The following is a 24,325-nucleotide window of genomic DNA, read 5'->3' as shown; positions in this document are numbered from 1 at the left end:
AGATCGGGCGTATTCAGGTTGGTGTGGCCGTACGCGAATGAAGCCACCCACTGAGCCGTATTTATACATGTAAATACGTCAGGTAAAAGTGGAAAAAGCTTACAGCACCTGGTATTCCCAGGCAGTCTCCCATCCAAGTACTAAGCAGGCCCGACCCTGCTTAGCTTCGGTGATCAGACGAGATCGGGCGTATTCAGGTTGGTGTGGCCGTAAGCGAATGAAGCCACCCACTGAGCCTTATTTATACATGTAAATACGTCAGGTAAAAGTGGAAAAAGCTTACAGCACCTACTATTCCCAGGCAGTCTCCCATCCAAGTACTAACCAGGCCCGACCCTGCTTGGCTTCCGAGATCAGACGATAAAAACATGCGTGATAACTATTAAAATATTTATCATAAGCACGAACTGGCTGAAGACTGTGGAAGCAAAGAGCACATTTCTCGCTAGAAATGGTGTCAGAATGTATTTTTATGCCCAAACTAAGTTACAAAATTATATTTTTATCTGAAAAAACAGGGAATCTCCGCCATGTTTTCCTCTCCGCAGACGGGAGCTTGAGAGTCACGTGACGTGAGAACACGCCAATGCAAAACAATGGGAGGACTAAATGTTACCATCTCACAATCTGGCCTCTCAGATTGTGAGATGGTAACGTCGTTCCAAGTGGACCAACGTTGCCATTGAACGTTTTCTGATGAGACTGGGTTGTCAGCCTCCGGTGTGACCGGCACAAAGTTTTAACATGGGAGTGGATGGGAGCCAGCTGTTATTTAAGGCTTGGCGCTGCGCTGAAGCGTCAGGTGTGAACCCGGCGTTAGTAAATAACTCACAATGCGTTGCTTAGCATATGTCACATACTACGTTGCTCTGATTGGTTTTAGGTCTATCCAATTGAGCGAAGAAGAATTTTACTTCCTGGTCAGTTGAAACACCCCCCATAATCACAGCCCAATGGAGCGGTCTCAGACTCACATTCTGTCTAGAATTGTGAGTCTGACAACGTCAGGCTAGGTCGTCGCATCAATAAGTTCAGAGAGAGACTGAGATGCCTGTGTTCAGGACCTCACTGGGCTACTTCCATTATATCTCTCCTCTCTCATCACCTGGAATTGTAATAACCTCAATACCCGCTCCCAGAGCTGGCTCTCATTATAACTGCCTTGGGTTAACACTAACTTGGGGAAGACAGCTTTCGGCTATAAGGCACCCTACATCTGGAATGAGGTCCAAAAATCGTTAAAATTGGCCTCATTTATTTCATTAAAGGAGTTCTCGAGTCTTGTTTCATGTAGGACCGGCTTCTCCTGCAGTGATGTAACTGTTAGTTGGGTTAAGCTTAACCATAGTATTATAATATTTATTGAATCGTCAGGGTTGATTTATGACCTTTTACTTTGTATTGCTGTATGTATATATGCATATTTTTTTATTTCTATTTCTCAATGCTTTACTCTATTGTACCCTCGGCACCATTGTAAATGAGGGTCTTATTCCTCAATGTGTTTTTTCCGAGGCTTAATTAAATCAATCAATCAATCACTGACTAACTACATACTGAATATCAAAGATTGTTACTGAATATATTTGGAGACTTTTCAAAGTATATTCCAACATTTTTACTGTTTACAATTGTTCAAAGTAAAGTTAGACATTTTCACTGTGGAATAGATCATTTCAGGATACTTCAAAGTAGACGCAGACAACTGGTCACATCGAAAGAGCGTGACAGCGCAGGAGAAACAGGGACCTGGCCTCAACATGAGATAAACTCAGTCGGCGAACTTCCAGCTCCATTCGTTTAATTTCCCCAGGAGTCACATCCTGGGATTTTGTGTCAATTACTCCAATTTCCCCCAGATTATCACGAGGATCCTCCTGACATTCTCCTTTAAACGTTTATCCCCGATATCCATCTTGAAATGATCAGCAATTTTAATTAATTGATCCCACGAACAGCGGTGTAATAACTCCTCTGACGGAGCACTCAGAAACTCATCCACAGTAGCCATGCCCTTTAGCCTAACCGGGACAGAACAGCAGCCACTTACGACAGTATACGGGCTCACTCGAGTTAAACGACACCAGGAAACACCCGGCACAGCAACACGGAGAAACAAGCCAACACACAACAGCGTCAGTTCACTTACCCGAACATCTCCCACACAAACAAACTACGCTGCTCATTCACAAAATGGAGGGAGACGACACGGGTGAACTGTGGCTCTATTAGAAGATTTATTAACGGAACAAACCAAAGTCTCCAAGAACAAAACAGAAAAGACTGCTGGCGTCCGGGAGAGCCAACCTCGTCCCGTAGGTGGCGCGAGACGAATCTGGCCAGTCTTTTAAAGGGCAGAGCACACCTGGCCAAGATGTGCTCTGATTGTCGCTGACGCCAAATCCACCTGGAGCTCTGGGAACGGAAGAACAGCGACACCTAGTGTCCAGGTGAGAAGGGGTCGTCACAATAAATAAAGTGTGTTTGAATGCTTAAAATGACATGTTTACACGCTGCAATTTACACAAACACTTTCACATACTGCACACGTGTGTACATTCTGGTTAAACACAGTGTTTGTTGACACTAAGGCCTTCATTTGTAATAAGAATGTGTTATTGGCTATAAAAGGCTGAGAAGAATTGATCTATTGATCAATAGGTAACATATTGACAGGTTAACAGAGATTTCTCACACACTCTCGTCAAACAGTTTTTTAGAAACGTTTGTCAGGTTTTAATGATTATTTACACAAATAATGATTATCATAATATACAGAAACATGTATCCTAGTGTTAATATGATGAGCAAAAGTTGGTATTTACTAAGTAGAGAAACTGCCAATTCCAGTAAAGCTTAAACATTTTCTGGAAAATAAATGATGGAACCTGTTGACTTTTTGTATTAAATGAGACAAATGTGCCCCAATATGAATTTAATCATTACTTGACATAAATATTTTATAAAAAAACATGGATATGAAATGTAGCCCTACTTCTATAATGACTCTCCAGCATCCTCAGCATGAGACGTTCACGGCTCTGATAGAAAGTCTGGCTCAACTTCACCAGGAGCCTCGGATATCAGCGGTATGTTTGCTGCCTGCACAATTACTTGATTTTATTAAAAAGAGATCCTCAGCAGGTGCTTGTTTTCACTCGGTGTCTCTGAACAAACATGTGGAGCAGCTAGGAAACGGGTTTTGGTGGAGCTGTGGTGCTTTTGAACTCATTTTAGGAGAGAAACTAGTGGGAAAAGCCGCTGAGCAGCGCTGCTCACCGCGGTGAACGGCTCGTGTTTGGAGGCTCCACCGACCAAATGCAGAGAGCATCAGAGCTCTTCATGACTTCAATATGAAGACAAATAAGTCCGCTACCTGCTTCCTCACTGTCAGCCTCCAGCTCCGCTCACCCACTGAGTTTTTAATCGTTTGTCAGTGAAGAGAAAACACAAGTGTCTCGGCGTTCACACTGCACACGGGAGCCACTGCTCGACTGAGTCTCCACGGTTCTCATGGTGTTTAATACCGCCTCCCGATCGGGACTCTCCATTAGTTCGGTAACTCACTCCGATAGTTCGTCGTTGATCTATACGCAAAGAGAAAGATGGCAGAAGTCGCTCCAGCTCCCGCTCCAGTCGCCGCCAAGGTTAAAGCGGCCAAGAAGAAGGTCGTGAAACTGAAGACCGCCGGCCCCAGCGTCAGTGAGCTCATCCTGAAGGCCGTGTCCGCGTCCAAGGAGCGCAGTGGCGCGTCAGTGTCCGCCCTCAAGAAGGCTCTGGCTGCCGGAGGCTACGATGTGGAGAAAAACAATTCCCGCGTCAACACCACCATCAAGAAGCTGGTGGTCACCGGGACCCTGGTCCAGACCAAGGGAACCGGGGCCACCGGCTCGTTCAAGATGAGCAAGAAGGTGGAGACCAAGGTCCAGAAGCCGGTGAAGAAACCCGCAGTGGCTAAAAAGCCCAAGTCGGCGGCAGCCAAGAATCCAGCAGCCGCTAAAAAGTCCCCGAAGAAGGTGACGAAACCAGCAGCGGCCAAGACGCCCACGAAGAGCCCCAAGAAGGTGGCGAAGAGCCCCAAGAAAGTGGCGAAGAGCCCCAATAAGGTGGTGAAAAAGACCCCTGCTGCCAAGAAAGCACCCGCGAAGAAGGTCGCCAAACCCAAAGCGAAGAAGACAGCAGCCAAGAAGAAGTGAGCTGTCCTCACTGTGAAACATGTGCATCCTGGTAAAAGGCTCTTTTAAGAGCCACACACGTCTATCCACAAAGAGCTGTTTCCTCATCAATCATCACCACTGTCAATACATATGTAGAGACAGAGTTCATAACTAAAGCGAGTCAAGTTAGACAGGAATATATTAAATGTCTTTCTTACAATGTTAAGATTTAGAAGTTGGTTCACATTAAATAATATAACAAATAGCTTTAGACTCTGTGTGAAGGAGAGGCAGACTACTACTGACACACACACATACATCATGTAAAATTATGTTAAGCGATATCCGTTCGAATTCATATACCATACTTATTAAATATTGTACCTTTGTTGTTATATTTATCGTAGTTTCCTTGTGTCTTTCCTTGCAAAATATATAAGTGACAGCTGCTTAGAAAAATGTCAATTTCGGCTTCACATCATATAACTGTGCTGTACTGCAGTAACATCAGGCAGCCAACAGATGGAGCTGCTCTCCAAATGATGTGAACCGGAACAACGTCCACTACCAGATGAACTCTCCTCCATGTCCTGTCCGAAGCTTTGTTTTCCAGTAGCTCAGCTTCTCCTGTTTTATTGCAGCTACTCGTTCGAGTCATAGAAATGATCTCTGTAGCTGCATCAACTTGATCAGTGGCTGTCATTAAACTAAAGTATTGATGAACTGTCATCAGACACTGCAACACCTGCAGAGGGAAAGTTATGTGGTTAAATTTACTGACAGGGAGTAGAGGGTTTTTCCAGGTGATGCTTTTTCTCAGATTTATGATTAAAACACTAAGTGCATTTTTCAGAGTATAATAAAAAAATACTTAATTGTTTTAATAGGTGCTGCACTTCAACAGTGTGATGCCCTGAATGGATGTTGTGGAGCAGAGTGCAGCCACTTTACGCTTCAAGTCTGTGCAGAAACACACGTAGGTGAAAAATTAGATGACTGTATCTAGACAACTATACAAAAAAATATTGTGTTACCACAATTAAGGAAGTGTTGTCAACATTACTCATTCCATCTGTCATTCAAGCACATGAGAGAATGGTAATAAAACCATAATACATCTATGGTCAAGCAAAATAAAGCTATCATGTTGCTAAAATGATCTGTCTAATGTCTTAATACAAAAAGATTAACAAACAGACATTAACATGAATACTATACACGCACGGCCATTTAGAGCATATATAAATTCAAACAGAGCCACTACATGTGCTGCTAATCTTTTCTGACTGATTTTTTTTCTGACTGACCAATGACAGCTTCCCATGTCAGCTGACCTGCCTCATTATATTCAAATAGAACCCTGAGCCTGAGGGGCAACTCGGTGAAGGACAGATGTAGTTATTATTTGAGTTCCTGATCGTCACCATTGCTTAAATTATTATATAATTAATGTGTGTTCGGTGTGTTTGAGCAGGTTTGTATGACATAAATGGCTGTGCATGTGCATGTCTCTAAAGACGGCAAAGTATTATGATCTGGCCTCATCAGCTCACCTGATGAGGCCAAAGCTTTTTGAGTTCAGTGAAGAAGAGCCTCCGAAAACAAGTGGAGCTTCTGGTTGAATTGATCAGAGTCACGCTCGTCTTGGAAACAAGAGTAAACTTAAATGCTCAAAACGTTTAAGTAAGTAAAAGTAAGTAAGTAAAATTTATTTATAGAGCACATTTAAATACAACATAACTGACCAAAGTGCTGTACAATGACAATAAAAGGCAAATAAAGTTTAATGGAGGAATCCAAACCATTCAGAAGGCAACAGAGCTCCTTCAGGACAGCCTCATCACTGTCACACCAGAAGAATCACAGGAGGAAATGTATACAATAATAATAATGATGGCTGAGTGTTAAATTTTTTGTGCTTCTGTTTCATGGTCCTGGTGTTGCGCATGCTGGATCACTGTCAGGTTTACTGGGGCACTTTAATACAACAGAGGACTTGGTCAATTGTTTGAATGAAAACCTGATTCATGTGAAACACGTCTATAATCCCACATGTGACCGGACACACATCACCTAACTTAAAAAACTGATTTTACAGATTCATTAAAACTATCAGAGTTATTAATTATGAAAACATTACTCTGTAAATAATAGTTAGTAATAATTCTAATAAATAATTATCACTACCTCTTCTCCAAGATTTGCATCATGCAGCATATCAGACGTTGAGGGATCATTTCATCTGTTATAGCCACATTACTTTTCATTTGACAAATATGAACTTGTGTTGTTTGTGCATTTATATTGTTCATCTTGACAGATAAAAGCATGTTCCTTTAATGCCGTGGATCCATGTACATTAGGCTTATTGAAATTGGAAGTACGTATTATTTATATTAAGATTCCAGATGAGCACTGGTTTCCTCTCTTAACATCTGACACATAATAACCATTCCAGTATTGACGGCTAATGTGCAAGCATAAATCATCCCTAAATGACGTTGGTGTGTGAGGAGTTTTGCTCTTTAGAGGTGAGTGTGTGGCTCTTAAAAGAGCCTTTGTGTCGGTGGTTTCCAGCAGCTTTGCTTTACTTGGACTTGGGGGCCTTCTCGGTCTTCTTGGGCAGAAGAACAGCCTGGATGTTGGGCAGCACGCCGCCCTGAGCGATGGTCACTCCGCCCAGGAGTTTGTTGAGCTCCTCGTCGTTGCAGACGGCCAGCTGCAGGTGGCGGGGGATGATACGGCTCTTCTTGTTGTCGCGGGCGGCGTTTCCAGCCAGCTCCAGGATCTCAGCGGTGAGGTACTCCAGCACAGCCGCCAGGTAGACAGGGGCGCCGGCACCAACGCGATGTGCGTAGTTGCCTTTACGCAGCAGCCTGTGAACACGGCCAGACATATTGGATGTCGTTTGTTTCCTAACACACGTCAAGAGAAACTGTGGTGAAACGCTCGAACACTCCGCTATATATCCGCGGATCGAGCGGGACGGTTCATGCCAGACCAACCTGAATAGAAGCCTCCAGCAGAGCAGCTTCCTGGGCACCATCATCTCCCAGGACCTCAAATGGGAGCTGAACATCAGCTCCATCACCAAAAGAGGTCAGCAGAGGATGTACTTCCTGCGGCAGCTGAAGAAATTCAACCTGCCAAAGACAATGATGGTGCACTTCTACACCTGCATCATCGAGTCCATCCTCACCTCCTCCATCTCCGTCTGGTTCGCTGCTGCCACTGCAAACGACAAAAGGAGGCTGCAGCAGATCATCAGTTCTGCTGAGAAGGTGATCGGCTGCAATCTGCCATCTCTTCAGGACCTGTTTGCCTCTAGGACCCTGAGGCGGGCAGGTAAGATTGTGGCTGATCTCTCCCACCCGGGTCACAAACTATTTGAGGTTCTTCCCTCGGGCAGGAGGCTGCGGGCCATCAGGACCAAAACCTCTCGCCACAAGACCAGCTTCTTCCCGGCTGCAGTTGGCCTCATAAACAAGGCCCGGGACCCCCACCTGACTCAGACTTTTATTCCGCCCCCACACCTTTAGGATGTGTTAAATTAACACATTACATCATATTATACTATACTGCATTACATTGCATATTGCAATCGGACACTGTTTACTGTTTTGCATTTTGCATATCACTTTTTACATCTTTTATCTTTTATATATTTTTATTCAGAAATGTTTATGTCGAAATAAATGTTACTTTGTATAGATATTGGAAAAAAGTGAGTAAATAAGAAGTAAACAGTGAGTAAGTATATACTGGTTTTCTATTTTTCATTGCTTTCCTATGTATGTTGTATTTATTGCGTTTTTATGTTTCTATGTTAATTGTAAGCACCAATTACCAGAGCAAATTCCTTGTAGGTGTAAACCTACTTGGCAATAAAATACTTCTGATTCTGATTATTCTGATTCTGATTCTGATGTCTGACACGTCGTCCAAAAAGTTCTTAAATGTTGTGTGGACATGTTAAATGTTTAATGTTTGACATGTTTAATGTCATTGCACTTATATTTGTAAAGATTCTCCTTTAATTAAAAATAACTGTTTTTGGATTGGATTTATGACCCCTTGTCCTTTTTTGCACTGAATAGGAGCGGCCCCCATCAAGTTGTTGGAAGTAACTAAGTAACTTTTACTTAAAGTACATTTTAAATGAACTACTTTTTACTTTTACTTGAGTAGATTTTTAGATGGGTACTTTTACTTGTACTTGAGTAACATTTCATCAAAGTAAAGGTACTTTTACTTGAGTACAATATTTCAGTACTTTTTACACCTCTGATCTTTATTTACAGTCTCATATTCGAGCCTCGACTCTGCAGGTTTCCATTTCCACTGAGATTCAGCAGCTGCTGGATTTCCTCTTCATTTCTTTCTGGTTTCAGCTCAGTCACTGGAAAACTAAATGTTTCAGATTCATCAGCGACTGCGCACATTGAACAGACAACGACTCAAAATGAAAACCTGTCACATCAGCAAAGACAGAGTCTGTCCCCCCCACACACTGACACAGTTGAAGTGGAGCTCTTTCGCCCTCTAGTGGTAGTACAGTCTGTGACAACTTCTACTTCTACTTTTCGCTGCTCTCATTTGCTGCGAGTCATGTAAATGTGTGTTGATCACAGTGCAGCCGCACAAGTTTAAATCACTTCCAATACACATCAATATTGTTTTACTCAAATGAATACCAGCACTTTACTGTATGAAGCCGGTGCTGCACACATTTCAAAATAAAACCCTTTTAAAAACAAATGAATGGATTCAGTCAACAGAATCACTGGAGTGTTTTTATTTTGAAATCAGGACAAAAAAATGTTTGTCCTGAACAAACTGGCTGTGGAACTCTGCTTTCTGCACAATGTTGTGATGCTGAACTGGGAATACTGGTCAAACTCAAATTTCAGTACACATGTATTGAGGATCATCACAAAGTCACATGATGACCTCTCCACACAGTGAGAACTTGAGCCTGTCAGGAACTGACTCTGTCAAACATTTCTTATCCTGAAGTCACAAAGAACTGAGACGGGCTTGAACATGAAGTGAAACCATCATGTTGAGACAAGTGTCTCCACAAAATAACACACTGTTCAACACAACAGGCCCAAAATGTCCACTGTCTACAGGAAATCATCTCTCAGACACTTTCTGTCCCTTGTCTCTGCTGTGAACCTCCCATCATCAATTATTTCCCAGCATGCTGCTGTTCCCAGAGGCCTGCTACAGTCTCCCTCTGGTGGTTGTACTGAGGTGGTGGTCGAGAACGTACAACAAGAATCTTCATCTAGGTTTGTATAAAACGTCCTCGGATCAGTTTTCTATTAAATATGGTAAAATGTTTATTAAACAGTTTCCTCAGAGACTTAAAGATGCTCTGCTCTTCATCGACTCTTCTTCATACTGTAAATGTCTCATTCACTTTTCTACTGCTTGTTTCCATGATGTCAAACTGGTGATTTTGTTCTTTTACCTGCACCAAGGACGAGATGTTTCCACCTATTTGTTTGAAGAGGAAAGAAAAGCTGAGTCATGATTCCAGTGAAGTCGGTGGAAGGATGTTTATTGAGCATTAAAGCAGAGACAAGTAGAAACAGAACTTCTCTCTCTGAGAAGTTTTTCTTCTTGTTACATCTGGTTTGTCACCAGTGTTGGGCAAGTTACTGAAAATTTGTAATTAGTTACAATTACTAGTTACTTCTTTTAAAAGTAATTGAATTACTTCACCAGTTACTGTATATCAAAAGTAATTAGTTACTAGGGAAAGTAACTTTTAAGTTACTTTTATGTCTGCTTTTTAAATGTAATGAATATGAATAGTACTGAACAGTTAAACACAATAAACACATTTTTTGTAATCAACAGGGCAACAGGCCTTCAAATCAAGCAGTAGTACCAAAATCCCTTTTAATACTTAACTTAATACAAAATAACTGTCTCAGTCATTAAACAGTGTTTTTTTTACCACATTAGGCCCAATGAAATAAAAGTGATTGGCCTACAGTATTAACACTAATTAAAAAAGAAAACAAAGGTGTCTTGAGGTGCTGCATATAAATGAATATGTGATTTAACAAAAGGTTAACAAAATGGTTTAACAAACATGCCTCATAAAGCAAAGCTAAATAGAGATAAGAGATGAGATTCTCAACAATCGTTAAAATGGGCTAACAAGTCTCATGTCTCACCTCTGACCAGTAGCCACAACATTGCTAGCTCTCAAACCAGTTATTGTACCTCAAGAGGAGAAGCGTCTCAAAGTTATGATCTGAGAGCCTATTTCCTCTTTGGAGAGAGAATCAGGCTCACCTTGCATAAATGCCTGTAGCTCTCACGGAGCGGACAGATTTAATAGACACGCCAACGCTGTCAGTGTTTCCCCTAGGTCAGGGGTTTGGCTCCGGAGCCAAATGCAGCTCTTCAGCCCCTCTGCAGTGGCTCCCTGTACAGTGTTGTGCATGTTTCACATATTTTTCACGAACGGTGAACTTAACGAATCAGTTTTCATATAATGAATGTGAGTGAACGTCACGTTCACGTTCATTTTTTGTGAACGCCGCGAAAAGCTCAGAGCCGGGGCGCAGAGCCGGGGCGCAGAGCCGGGGCGCAGAGTCGCTGTGTGGAGTCTGCATGATCTCCCCGGGTTTTCTCCAGGTGCTCTGGCTTCATCTCACATACACATGCAGATTAGGGGTTGTGTAGATTGGAGACTACACACAAGCTGCTGCTGCTTCAGCCTCTGGATCCTCAGGACACAGCTCAGCCTCCGTCCACACACACTGTCCTCTTCACACCTCGACTAAGATCCCGCCATCCACCTGTTGAGAGAAGAAGACATCAGTGTTCCAGAGACTCACTTCATCTGCTGTGAGTCAGTGATGCAGCACATCCAGTAGAAAGAGCAGCAGGGACTTCAGTCCTGTTCAGAGGTGGAGCAGCTTCCTCTCTGCTTCATGTTCACATGTTGGAATGAACACGCTAAGAGCTCAGTGTGTGTCCTCTGCATGTCAAAGTGCAGAGTGGACACCTGAGAGGTGGATTTACTGCTGTTACAGGTGAAGCCATGTTTCACTGTGTGTTGATGAACATCTGCTTCTGACAAACTGGGACCAGATGAGACAGATGGACCTCAGCAGAGGTTCTTCTCTGTATAAAGAGCTCCTGGTTACCATGCTGATGAGGAGAGGCTTCAGTCCCACTGATCTCAGAGCTGTGACAAAGATCCACCTGATCAGTTCTTCAATGATGAAGTGAGAGAACAAACTGTCTCAGATCAGATGAAGACGACAAAGACTCTGTTCCTCGTGTGAGGCTGTCAGCTGTGGTCCAGCTTCTGTAAGTTACAGCGCCCCCTGGTGGCATCTGGTCAAAATATATTACGTGACCACAACATAATAACGTGTGAACAAGATAAATAACTTGAGGCCACGAGATCTGAATCTGTTGTTTACTAACAAGACGAGTGGAAGACAAGAAGACAGACACTGTCTCACTGTCTCTGAGGACACACACTGTGGTGGACACCTCTGACATCACTACTCAATAGAAACACATGGACCTGTCTTCAGGAAGCTGACTGAGGTCATCAGGGGTCGGATTCATAACCGTTGCGTACGCACAAAACGGGGCCTGAAATGTGAGTACGCCACTGCTCACGCCAAAGTTGGGATTTATAAAAACGAACTTGATGGAAAAATGTGCGTATTTCTAAGCAAACTCTGACCCATGCGTACGAACGTTTTGGAGACGGGAAAGTGGAGATGCAGACATGAAGTGTTGAATTGAAGCAGATTATTGATCCACTTCATCATTTACATTAAAACCAACATCTTAGTTTTGCTCGCGCGACATATCTGTTCCACTCGAACCTTTTAATTAAAAAATATATAAAACAACTTACAGCAAATTATGTTCATATTCTATTTAACAGTGGAGTTACAGAGCCGAGTCATTAATAGTTTTTAATAATATCTTCTAACTCTGTGCGTGTATCATCATATCGCTGCAGTGAACGTGACCGTGCCACAGAGCGCACAGGAGATAAATATTGCCGTGACAGTGGTGCGGGGATCTGCGTGACGTGTGCATGCGAATGGAAGGACGAGGAGGAAGAGAGGGTTCAGCGATTTCTGATCTCACATATTGTGTTATCCACAGCAGCAGCGGCAGAGTGTCAGTGTATTTTCTTTATTAGTGACATCACTGCTGTTCCATAAAATCGCTCTTCACCTCCACCTCACTAACAAACACCTCGATGTCAGTGTCTGCAAGTTTCACTTCCTCTTCACATCGCTTGATGCCGTGCCTCCGTCAGGACTCACGGTGGAAACCCATTGGTCAGCGGCATCATTTAATGTTCGTGCCGTGCTTTGCATTGACCATTCATGGTTGACGGTGGGCGTGTGGAGGGCGGATTTGGAGGCAGATCCACATACGAATGTTTCCAAGTGGACTGTGAACATTGCGTTCAGGTGTGCGTACGCACGGTTTTATAAATCGGAATTAGCTTTGGCCAACACCATTTCCAGCTTTTGTGCGTACGCACACTTTTAGTAGGAATTCTACACATCCTTTATAAATCCGACCCCTGGTGTTTTGGTGACAGGATGGGTCTGGAGAGATTGAGATGTTCTGGGTGAATTAGACTAAACCAACCAGACGTTGATTTAAACTTCCCTTATCCATCCCTTTAAGGCGAGTGTGCACCACACAACAGTGTAGAGTCACTATGGTCAGTGGGCGGAGCTTTTATACGGGTTGATCTCCAACTTAACCTGGAGCAGGTTAGCCGTTAAGAAGTGGACTAGCTTCGTAGGACTAAAAAAATAAACCTGAAGTTAACCTGATAACCACAAATCCTGCTTGGTAGCACAGACCCTAGATCTGTGATACTGACTCTGTTTAGTAAAATACTGATGAAAGCAGCGTGAACACTGTTTCACTGTCACTGAGGACACAAACTGTCTCACTGACTCTGAAGACACACACTGTCTCACTGTCTCTGAGGACACACACTGTCTCACCGTCTCTGAGGACACACACTGACTCTGAGGACACACACTGTCTCACTGTCTCTGAGGACACACACTGTCTCACTGTCTCTGAAGACACACACTGACTCACTGTCTCTGAGGACACATACTGTCTCTGAGGACACACACTGTCTCACTGACTCTGAGGAAACACACACTGACTCACTGTCTCTGAGGACACAGACTGTCTCTGAGGACATACACTGTCTCACTGACTCTGAGGACACACATTGACTCACTGTCTCGGAGGAAACAGACTGTCTCTGAGGACACACACTGTCTCACTGACTCTGAGGACACATACTGTTTCACTGTCTCTGAGGACATACACTGTCTTACTGACTCTGAGGAGACACACTATATCACTGTCTCTGAGGACACACACTATCTCACTGACTCTGAGGACACACACTGTCTCACTGTCTCTGAGGACACACACTGTCTCACTGTCTCTGAGGACAAACACTGTCTCAGAGGACACACACTAACTCACCGTTTCTGAGGACTAAAACTGACTCTGAGGACACACACTGTCTCACTAACTCTGAGGACACACACTGTCTCACTGTCTCTGAGGACACACACTGTCTCACTGACTCTGAGGAAACACACTGTCTCACTGTCTTTGAGGACACACACATGGACCTGTCTCCAGGAAGCTGACTGAGGTCATCTGGTGTTTTGGAGCAGGTCAGCCGTTCATCAGAAGTTACCATGGTGATTAACCTCGTTAAAAAGAGGACGAGCTTCGTAGGACTGAAAAAACTAAACCTGAAGTTAACCTGATAACCACAAATCCTGCTTGGTATCACAGACCCTGGATCTGTGATACTGACTGTGTTTAGTAAAATACTGATGAAAGCAGCGTGGACTGACTCCAACCATCTAGTGACCTCAGAGTCTCCAGTCGACAGCCTGAACTCTGCGCCTCCACTCCTGAGTCCTGCAGGATGTTGTTACTCAGATCAAGAACTCAGTGTTATAACAAGTAGCTGAATATTTAAAATGTCACAGATTAATTCATGAATTGAATCATGTTATGTATGAAGAGGAATTATTTTAAATTAGAATTAAATGAGATCAACTCTGTATAAATGCTGTTTTATAGATATGAGATCTACAAAAGTCAGTCAGTGAACTGACCTCAGAGTCTCCAGTCGACAGGTTGGACTCTGTAGAAAACCACACAGCTCCTTCACGCCTGAGTCCTGACGGTCGTTGAAGCTCAGATCCAGTTCTCTCAGATGAGAGGGGTTTGACCTCAGAGCTGAAGCCAGAGAAGAACAGCTGATCTCTGACAGACTGCAGTCCCTCAACCTGGATAAAGAAATATGAATATTAGAATGTGTCCTCCTGTTGTTGTGGATCGTCATCATGTCAACACAGACTCTCAACATGCTGCTGACCTCAGTCCAGTCTGTGACCTGAAGATAAATATCAGATCAGATATGTTGGACCATTGTTCCATTCATCAGCTTCTTCTCTGTGTGTTGGTCACTGAGCAGGTTTGTGTAATTAAACACTGTTTAAAGTAGGGATGGCTCACTTCCCTCTTGTTTCTACATCCAGAGGTGTCAAAAGTATTCCCATTCATTACTCAAGTAGAAGTATAGATACTAGTGTTTAAAAATACTTCTGTAGAAGTTAAAGTATCAACTCAATCTTTTTACTTAAGTAAAAGTGTAAAAGTACTGGTTTCAAAACTACTTAAAGTATAAAAGTTAAAAATTGATGTAAGGGGAATTTTTTTATGTAAATACATTAACCCTTGTGTTGTCCCAGGGTCTGGTTGACCCAGCATGTGTTTGTGTGTGTGTGACAGTCTCCCGTCTTTGTGCGTGGCGTGCAGCAATACAAATTATTTTTAGAAAAAAACGTGTGCCACCTCATTTTCTTCTACTACCTCTTCTTCTTCTTCTTCTTATAATTATAATTTTTATTATCACCGAGCAACAGCAGGGGCTCGGGTACGCCACGCTGGCAACCGGGGACGCTCGCGGCGCGTGCCCTCGGGTCACCGGGACCCCGGCCGACGTGTTACAGGCCCTACGTCTAAAAAGAATACAAATGAATTTCCTTCTTCCTTTATTATTATTATTATTATTATTATCATCATCAATGAGCAAGAGTATTTTTCTTCTCCTTCTTCTCCTTCTTCTCCTTCTTCTCCTTCTTCTCCTTCTTCTCCTTCTTCTCATCACCGAGCAAGAACAGAGGGACGCCGATGGGAGATATGGCCCATAACGCGAGCAGCCGCGCAAGCCCCTCGTCGCGAGCCTTCGGGTCACAGAGACCCAGGGCGAAGAGATTCCCCGACCCGGGCATCCCAGGGGTCCCACGATTCACCGGCCCTACGTCTTTGCGTGTGTCATTCAGCTATAAGAGAAATAATAAAAATTTGTTTCCTTTTCTCCTTCTTCTCCTTCTTCTCCTTCTTCTCCTTCTCATCACCGAGCAAGAACAGAGGGACGCCGATGGGAGAGATGGCCCTCAACGCGAGCAGCCGTGCAAGCCCCTCGTCGCGAGCCTTCGGGTCACAGAGACCCAGGGCGAAGAGATTCCCCGAACCGGGCATCCCAGGGGTCCCACGATTCACCGGCCCTACGTCTTTGCGTGTGTCATTCAGCTATAAGAGAAATAATAAAAATTAGTTTCCTTTTCTCCTTCTTCTCCTTCTTCTCCTTCTTCTCCTTCTTCTTCTCCTTCTTCTCCTTCTTCTCATCACCGAGCAAGAACAGAGGGACGCCGATGGGAGAGACGGCCCTCAACGCGAGCAGTCGCGCAAGCCCCTCGTCGCGAGCCTTCGGGTCACAGAGACCCAGGGCGAAGAGATTCCCCGAACCGGGCATCCCAGGGGTCCCACGATTCACCGGCCCTACGTCTTTGCGTGTGTCATTCAGCTATAAGAGAAATAATAAAAATTAGTTTCCTTTTCTCCTTCTTCTCCTTCTTCTCCTTCTTCTCCTTCTTCTTCTCCTTCTTCTCCTTCTTCTCATCACCGAGCAAGAACAGAGGGACGCCGATGGGAGAGACGGCCCTCAACGCGAGCAGTCGCGCAAGCCCCTCGTCGCGAGCCTTCGGGTCACAGAGACCCAGGGCGAAGAGATTCCCCGACCCGGGCATCCCAGGGGTCCCACGTCACACCGGCGCGCAACTTGGAGCGTGGCGTGCGGAGAGTACCAAAAAAAGAGTCACACGCTTTGCCACCGCATCGTAATTTTCTTTTTTTTTGCAACGCTCACCGAACAAGAACAGGCTCGAGTACACAACGCTGGCAGCCGGGGACGCCGATGGGAGAGATGGCCCTCAACGCGAGCAGCCGCGCAAGCCCCTCGTCGCGAGCCTTCGGGTCACAGAGACCCAGGGCGAAGAGATTCCCCGACCCGGGCATCCCAGGGGTCCCACGTCACACCGGCGCGCAACTTGGAGCGTGGCGTGCGGAGAGTACCAAAAAAAGAGTCAGACGCTTTGCCACCGCATCGTAATTTTCTTTTTTTTTGCAACGCTCACCGAACAAGAACAGGCTCGAGTACGCAACGCTGGCAGCCGGGGAAGCTCGCTGCGCATGCCCTCGGGTCACGGGGACCAGCTCGGAGAGAAGGCTGTTACTAACAATGCATCCGTGGTACAAGTCGGTACAACACCGTGCCATTGTCCCTGACGAGGTCACGCGATGTCACGTCAAGATCGTTTCACCAGAGAACAGGTTCTCGAACAGCTGTTCTCCTCGAGACAATCCTCTGAACAGGCAGAGGACCAAGACGAAGAAGACGAAGAAGAAGACGAGGCAGAAGACGAAGAAGACACCAACGACTGCGTCGACGAGGACTACGACCCGGTGCGTGACACCGCTGCTGCAGAGTCCTCATCGTGCACATCCTCGGCAGAAGAAGAAGAAGAAGAAGAAGAAGGAGAAGAAGTAGAAGTAGAAGAAGAAGGAGAAGAGGGAGAAGGAGGAGAAGGAGAAGGAGAAGAAGGAGGACACGTGGAAAGAGAGACCTTCCTGTCCAAAAACGGAGAAATATCATGGTCCTCGACGGCGTACCACCGAGAGGACCGCTCCGCCTCCGCCTCCTCATCTACGTCCTCCGCTACGCCCGTCGGGGTCCCTTACCCGGGTCCCACGACGCACGCGACTTCCGGCGTCAGCGACGCGGTCTCGACATTCGGCCTGTTCGTCACGCCGACGGTAGAGAACATCGTCCTGGAGATGACTAATCTGGAGGGTCGTCGGAAATACGGCGACGGCTGGAAAGGGATGGACGCGACCGACCTGCGCGCCTACGTGGGGCTGCTGATCTTGGCGGGCGTGTACAGGTCCCGGGGCGAAGCCGCCGCCAGCCTGTGGGACGCCGAGAGCGGCCGCGCGATATTCCGCGCCACGATGCCCCTGAAGGTCTTTCACACATACTCCCGACTGCTGCGATTCGACGACCGCGAGACGAGACGCGAGAGACGCGCCTCCGACAAATTGGCGGCCGTGCGAGAGGTCTGGGACGCTTGGGCGGCGAGGCTGCCGCTCCTCTACAACCCGGGGCCCGAAGTGACCGTGGACGAGCAACTGGTTCCGTTCAGAGGTTATTCTTTTTGTTATTCTTTTCTTTACAATTCTTTTTTTGTTGTGTATTCCTGGTCACTGCCCGGTTATGTTACGTGGCCTCGTCGGTTGTCCGCCGGTATGCACCTGGCGACTCTGAGCTTTCTTCTTCTTCTTCTTCTTCTTCTTTTTCTTCTTCTTCTTCTTCTTCCCTGAAGATATTGTCGATATTCATGTTTCGATATTCCCCCCCCCCAACACGCTCACACACACGCGCCAGGCCGGTGTCCTTTCCGACAGTACATGCCCAGCAAGCCGGCGAAATACGGCATCAAGTCGTGGGTGGCGTGCGACGCCAGATCCAGCTTCTTTTCTCTAGTTTCTTTTTTATTATTATTATTTTATTATTATTACTGCACAAGAGTCTTCTTTTCTCCTCCTTCTCCTTCTTCTTCTTCTTCTCATCACCGAGCCAGAACAGGATCGAGTACACAACGCTGGCAGCCGGGTCGGTCCAGCGTCGCGAGTCTAAGGGTCACAGGGACCCCGACCGACAAGCGACCGGCCTCATGTCACACCGGCCCTACGTCTTTGCGTGTGTCGTTCAGCTATAAGAGAAATAATAAAAGTGTGTTTCTTTTTTATTATTATTACTGCGCACAAGTCTTATTTTTCTCCTTCTTCTCCTCCTTCTCATCACCGAGCAAGAACAGGCTCGAGTACACGACACTGACAGCCGGTTCGGTCCAGCGTCGCGAGTCTCAGGGTCAGAGGGACGCCGATGGGAGAGACGGCCCTCAACGCAAGCAGCCGCGCAAGCTCCTCGTTGCGAGCTTTCTTTTTCTTTCTTTCTTCTTCTAGTTTCTTTTTTATTATTATTACTGCACAAGAGTCTTCTTTTCTTCTCCTTCTCCTCCTTCTCCATCTTCTTCTTCTCATCACCGAGCAAGAACAGGCCCGAGTACACGACAAGGGGAGCCGGACAGGCACGGCTTTGCGAGTCTCAGGGTCACAGGGACGCCGATGGGAGAGACTGCCCTCAACGTGAGCAGCCGCGCAAGCCCCTCGTAAGTCAAGCGCTTTGCAACTGCATCATAATTTTCGTTTTTCAACAATCACTGAGCAACAACAGGATCGAGGACACGACGCGGGGAGCCAAACAGGCTCGGCTCCACGAGTCTCAGAGTCACAGGGATGTCTCTCTCATCGGCGTCCCTGTGGCCCTGAGACTCGCGAAGCCGTGCCTGTCCGGCTCCCCTTGTCGTGTACTCAGCCCTCAAGGCGAGCAGCCACGCAAGCCTCTCAGTGCGAGCCTTCGGGTTTCAGAGAACCAGGCCGAAGAGACTCCCCAACGCAGGCATCCCAGGGGTCCTACATCACACTGGTGCGCAACTTGGAGCGTGGCGTGCGGAGATTACAAAAAAAAAGTCAAATGCTTTGCCACAGCATCTCAATTTTCATTTTTCAACGATCATTGAGCAACCACAGGCTAGAGGAAACAACGCAAGGGGCCAGACAGGCAAAATTCACCTTTACAACAGTAATGGAAAAACATTTATGAAAAAATTTAAATTATAATTTTTATTGAAACAGAGTAAATGGTTTTTAAGTTGGAATTTAAAATCTATATGAAAAGTGAAACATAACTTTATGCAGAAGAGAGACTTTCAGACCTTAAACTTCTGAAACAACGACCTCTAGTGGCAGCTCAGTGTTTGGTTGGCAGTTGTGAGAACTTGTGTGTGTTTATGAGATGTGATTTGTTCTGAATGTGACTGGATCACACACACATCCTAGATGTAAATCTATGTATTCTTCCCATGTGTTTAAAATCAGTGCAGCATCATAAAGTACCTTGGTTACCAGCTCCACATGAACATGAAGACCATAATGCATCACACAAACTTGTTTAAAGTCAAAAGGAAAAAAACCTAAAGCCCCTTATCAAACCTAGATTTATTTCCAATTTAAAATCTTTAAATATATTTCTACCAGCGACGGGTGAAATATTTGTTCTTTCCCGCTCATAACGCAAATTCGCTTTCACAGATGCTAATGACTGTGAACCGTTGATGGAAAACTGTCTTAATTCCAGTTAAGAAAGTTGCATAGTTTCATTATTATCCATTTGCTAACATGAGAAAATGTTAAGTCTTAAATTAGTCCAAACCTCCACCCATGTTAAAGAAAAGGAAATAAAATTCCTGGCTCTGCTCTAAATCTATGGGTTCTTCACTTGGTCCTCATTCCTCTTCCCTTCACAAACACTTCAGCAGTTTAATACTAATCCTGTAATGCAGGGGTTTTCAACCGGTTTTGTCCCAGGGACCACCATTCTGACTAGAAAGTAATCCGCGGCCCTTTTGGGCCTTTTTTTTGGGAAACTAAAAATTCCCATCATACAAACTACATCTCCGCTTAACCGCTCTTCTACATCTACCTTTAACACGCATGCACAGGGGAAAACTAATGTCAGTTTCTAGCCCCAAGCCGGTTTCAAGGTTCCCCTCAACGCCGTTATATTATTTTAGACATATTTTTCTTATTTTAGATTTTTTTAACGATATTCAAGAGTAATTTGGAAACGTGTTGAAATGTCAAAGCGAATTTCGCGGACCCATGCAATGCCATCGCGGACCACCAGGGGGCCACGGACCCCTGGTTGAAAACCCCTGCTGTAATGTAATAATAAATCAAACTCTCAGACAGGAACAGGTAGTAATGACTTTGAATGTCTATTTAAAGTTATTCCAACTGCACAACCTCTCCCTGTGTGATAGCCCAGTCTGAAAGGAGGAGGATACAGGCCACTATAGCACCACATCAACACTTTTATTAACAAGGCTTCTTGTTTAGCCACAACACCTCCGCCCCACACCGGTACGGCCCCCTGTGCTGCCCTGTGATGAAACACTAGCATGGTGAGGCTAGTTCAGAAAACAACCCAGAGGATGAAGAAGGTCCATTGAGAGACGCGGCCGAGATTCGGGTGGGTGACTCCAATTAATGGATTCACAGCTTGGTCGTTGTCCTTCTCCAATCAATGACGCAGTTCCTCTCTCCTCCTTCCACACAAAAACAGAACGACTGGGACGGAGAGAGAACTTAAATCAATCCACTGAGCTGATGTCGTCCTCTATTGTTTAATAACTGTGTTTCAATTGGTCATGAAATGCAGCGACAGCACAATGAATGACAGTGTGTTGGAGTGTTACCTGCGGAGGGGACTACAGATCTCAGAGAGGAATGATTTCTTCGTTGATAAAAAACTCGATAGTCTCCTCTTCCCAGTCGTTCACGTTGCTGTCCAGCTCATCAGTATCCACCCCTTGTGAAGACAAAAAATACAAATAGTCAGAGATTTGTTCCTGATTTAAGGATTGAAGGACTGCAGAGGGAAGTGAACGGTGATGATCATTGAAGCGAGAGGTCTCACCTCCTCGGAGCTCGAGGCGCAGGCTCTTCTGTTCCAGGTAGGTCTGTACCGCCTTCTCCCTGTATTGATGGTAATCCTCCATCATGGTCTTGCACTTGTCCACCAGCTCCTACTCACACAGAACGACATATTGTGTTAACCCTTGTGTTGTCCCAGGTACAGGTTGACCCAGCGTGTGTGTGTGTGCGTGTGCGTGCGCGTTTGCAAGAACAAGTTCAGTACATTCCGGTCAATAGATACAGGCAGCCGAGCAGCTTCTTTTTTCTTCTTCTTCTTCTTCTTCTTCTTCTTCTTCTTCTTCTTCTTCTTCTTCTTCTTCTTCTTCTTCTTCTTCTTCTTCTTCGTTGGTGGAGGTGTAGTTGTGAAGACAGAGGAGGTGAAGGAAAGTGCGTTCAAACTTATTCAGATTTCTGTATGTTTATTGTATGTTCATTGTTGTGTAGTGTTTGTGTACGTTTAGTGTAGTTTGTCTGTGTGTTTGCCGTGTCTGTGGGGGGGATGGCGTCCGCAGGGACGCCGCCGATGTCCCTGAGACATGGCGTCAGGCTGGTGCCTCAGCTCAGCTCCACGGTGGAGCAGGTGCTGTTGGCTGTGGGGGAGCAGGTGGGACATGAGAACATCTCTTACGCTTCCAGGATGAACAAGGCGCTGGTGATCTTTTTTAAAGATCCAGACTCGGTCACTAAGCTAATTGAGAGCGGTTTAACTTTAGAGGAGGAGTTCATTCAAGTGTCCCCGCTAGCGGTAGCTTCCACCCGGATCACCATGTCCGGAGTTCGCGAGTGGGTTCCGCGCGGTGGCTCTGGGGTGCAGAGACACGAAGCTGAAGCACGTCCAGTCTCTGAGGAGACAAGCCTTCATGTTTCTGGAGAATGAGTCTCAGACACTAGACGTGTCTTTCCGGGTTCGCTACGAGGAACAATTCTACATGGTTTATGCGAGCTCGGGGAGCATGAAGTGTTTTCAGTGTGGAGAAGTGGGACACAAGAAAGTGACGTGCCCGAACGGGAGACGGGCGGGGGGGGCCGCTTGAGCGGAAGGAGGGGAGGGCAGCGCTGGGGTGACTCGGCCTGCGTGGGGCCGGTCGGCCGGTGCTGCTGCGTCCTCTGCGGCTACTGGGTCTGCTGCTGCGGCTCCCGGTGCCGCGGATGCGGTTCCGGGGGCGGCGGCTCCCGGTGCCGCGGATGCGGTTCCGGTGGCTGCGGCTCCCGGTGCCGCGGATGCGGTTGCGGGGGCTGAGGCTCCCGGTGCCGCGGATGCGGTTCCGGTGGCTCCCGGTGCCGCGGATGCGGTTCCGGGGGCGGCGGCTCCCGGTGCCGCGGATGCGGGTCCGGTGGCTGCGGCTCCCGGGTCGGCTCCGGTGGTACCGGTAGTGCCGGTGGCTGCGGTGAGGTCGAAGAAGAGATGTGAGAAACAGGTTGAAATAGAAAAGGTGGTTGTTGCCGAGCCACAACAGGAGATGCAGTGTGGTCCTGCACAGCAGGCAGAACCACAGGCTGAAGTAAAAAACAGTCAGGTTAGTGAGATGGATGTGGAGGAAGATTATGAATCTGATAATGTGTCTCTAGCTGACAGCATCTCACTAAGCGCAGAGTTATATTCATTAAAAGAGGTCAATGAGTTTCTGGATGAATCATTTGGCAAAGCAGTGGAAGTAGGGGAGTACTTCCCAGACGTAGGAAAGTTCATTCAGACAGTCAGTACACTGCAGAAGGTGGTGGGGACGGATGTCCTGGATGAGAAAAGAAGGTATAGGCTCAGGAAGCATGTCACTGCGGCTAAAAAAGGTCTACCATGTAATATACGGTCAAAGAGAAGAAAAAGTTGTAAATAAAATTGACCATGACCATTCATCACTGGGTGTTTTCTTTCTGCTGTGTGTACCTGTTTGTCTTTTTAAGCTGCATTTTTTATCCTCTCATGGCATTACGGGTAGCCTCATTAAACATTAACGGGGGTAGAAGTGCTCAGAAAAGGTTTTTAGTATCAGAACTTTTTAAAGTAAAAAAGCTGGATGTCCTTTTTTTACAGGAGACACACAGTGATTGCCTGAATGAGACAGACTGGGGAGTATGGTGGGGGGGGGCAGCACATACTCAGCCATGGCTCTAACCTGAGCGCAGGAGTCGCTGTTTTATTTTCTCCCTCTTTAAACATGACAATTCTATCCAGCACAGAGAGCATGGCAGGCAGGTTTCTGACTATAAGAGTAGAAATACACAGTATTATTTTTAATTTAATCAACGTGTATGCACACAACCAAGGTCCTGAACGGGTTACTCTTTTTAAATTATTAAAAAACATGTTGGGCAGTGTGGGTCAAGGGGAATGTATTGTAATGGGGGGGGATTGGAACTGCTGCACGGATGTCAATCTGGACCGTACAGGACAGGAGCTCCATCCTCAGTCCTCCTCTTTCCTGGGCCAGACAGTCAAGGAGGCAGATCTAGTGGACCCGTGGAGGAGGCAACATCCTTCGGCCAGGCAGTACACCTGGATAAAGATAACAGACGGCAGGATCCATGGTGCCCGGCTGGACAGATTTTACATATCCGCTCCTTTTATTACCCGTGTGACAAACTGTCAAATTCACCCGGTTGGCTTCACAGACCATCATTTAGTTCTAGTAGATCTACTTTTATCTCCTGTTAGAAAGCCTGGATCCTTCTGGCATTTTAATGTTAAGCTTTTAAAGGATTTAAATTTCTGTGGGAATTTTAAGCTGTTCTGGGCCAACTGGGAATCAAAGAAAGAGTTGTTTCCCTCCCTGTGTCAGTGGTGGGAGGTTGGCAAGGGTCAAATTAAGGTGTTCTGCCAGCAATACACTGCGTACTCTTCAGGGAACATTAAAAGAGCAATGGAGCAGCTAGAGGCCGACATAAAGGAGCTGGAAAGTGTACCTACCAACACGGAGACATTAAAAACTAAAAAACAACAACTAAACTCCTTTCTCCAGGAGAAGGCCAAAGGAGCTCTGGTTCGAGCTCGGTTCCAGAAATTAAAAGACATAGACGCACCCACTTCTTTCTTTTTTAATCTGGAGAGATCCGTGGCCCAGGGGAAGCAGATGGTGGGTCTCCGGCTGCCGGATGGGAATATAACAGCAGAACCAGCCGAGATGAGGAGACACGCAGTGGAGTTTTATTCCGACCTGTTTGGG

General features: G+C 45.9%; 2 protein-coding genes, 1 non-coding gene and 1 pseudogene across 3 annotated transcripts in view; 1 reads left to right on the top strand and 3 right to left on the bottom strand.

Annotated features, from left to right (window-relative positions):
• Positions 1–35, bottom strand: part of LOC128435049 (5S ribosomal RNA) — a 119-nt gene extending 84 nt beyond the window's left edge. The window contains exon 1 of the ribosomal RNA XR_008337717.1: positions 1–35. This exon is cut by the window's left edge and continues 84 nt beyond it. This is a non-coding gene — a ribosomal RNA (5S ribosomal RNA).
• A 61-nt stretch (positions 36–96) lies between these two features.
• On the bottom strand, positions 97–215 carry LOC128435557 (uncharacterized; annotated as a pseudogene).
• A 3,369-nt stretch (positions 216–3,584) lies between these two features.
• LOC128431031 (histone H1-like) lies at positions 3,585–4,559 on the top strand. The gene has a single exon (XM_053417229.1). It carries the CDS (start codon positions 3,606–3,608, stop codon positions 4,194–4,196), a length of 591 nt encoding a protein of 196 aa, XP_053273204.1. The 5' UTR covers positions 3,585–3,605; the 3' UTR covers positions 4,197–4,559.
• Positions 4,560–5,215: 656 nt separating this feature from the next.
• LOC128431026 (histone H2A-like) lies at positions 5,216–7,053 on the bottom strand. The gene has a single exon (XM_053417226.1). It carries the CDS (start codon positions 7,051–7,053, stop codon positions 6,745–6,747), a length of 309 nt encoding a protein of 102 aa, XP_053273201.1. The 3' UTR covers positions 5,216–6,744.
• Positions 7,054–24,325: the final 17,272 nt, after the last annotated feature.

The sequence above is a fragment of the Pleuronectes platessa genome, chromosome 24 (assembly GCF_947347685.1).
Source record: "Pleuronectes platessa chromosome 24, fPlePla1.1, whole genome shotgun sequence".
Classification (NCBI taxonomy): domain Eukaryota; kingdom Metazoa; phylum Chordata; class Actinopteri; order Pleuronectiformes; family Pleuronectidae; genus Pleuronectes; species Pleuronectes platessa.
Note: the sequence above shows the minus strand (reverse complement) of the source record. Positions and strands in the feature narration are given on the sequence as shown.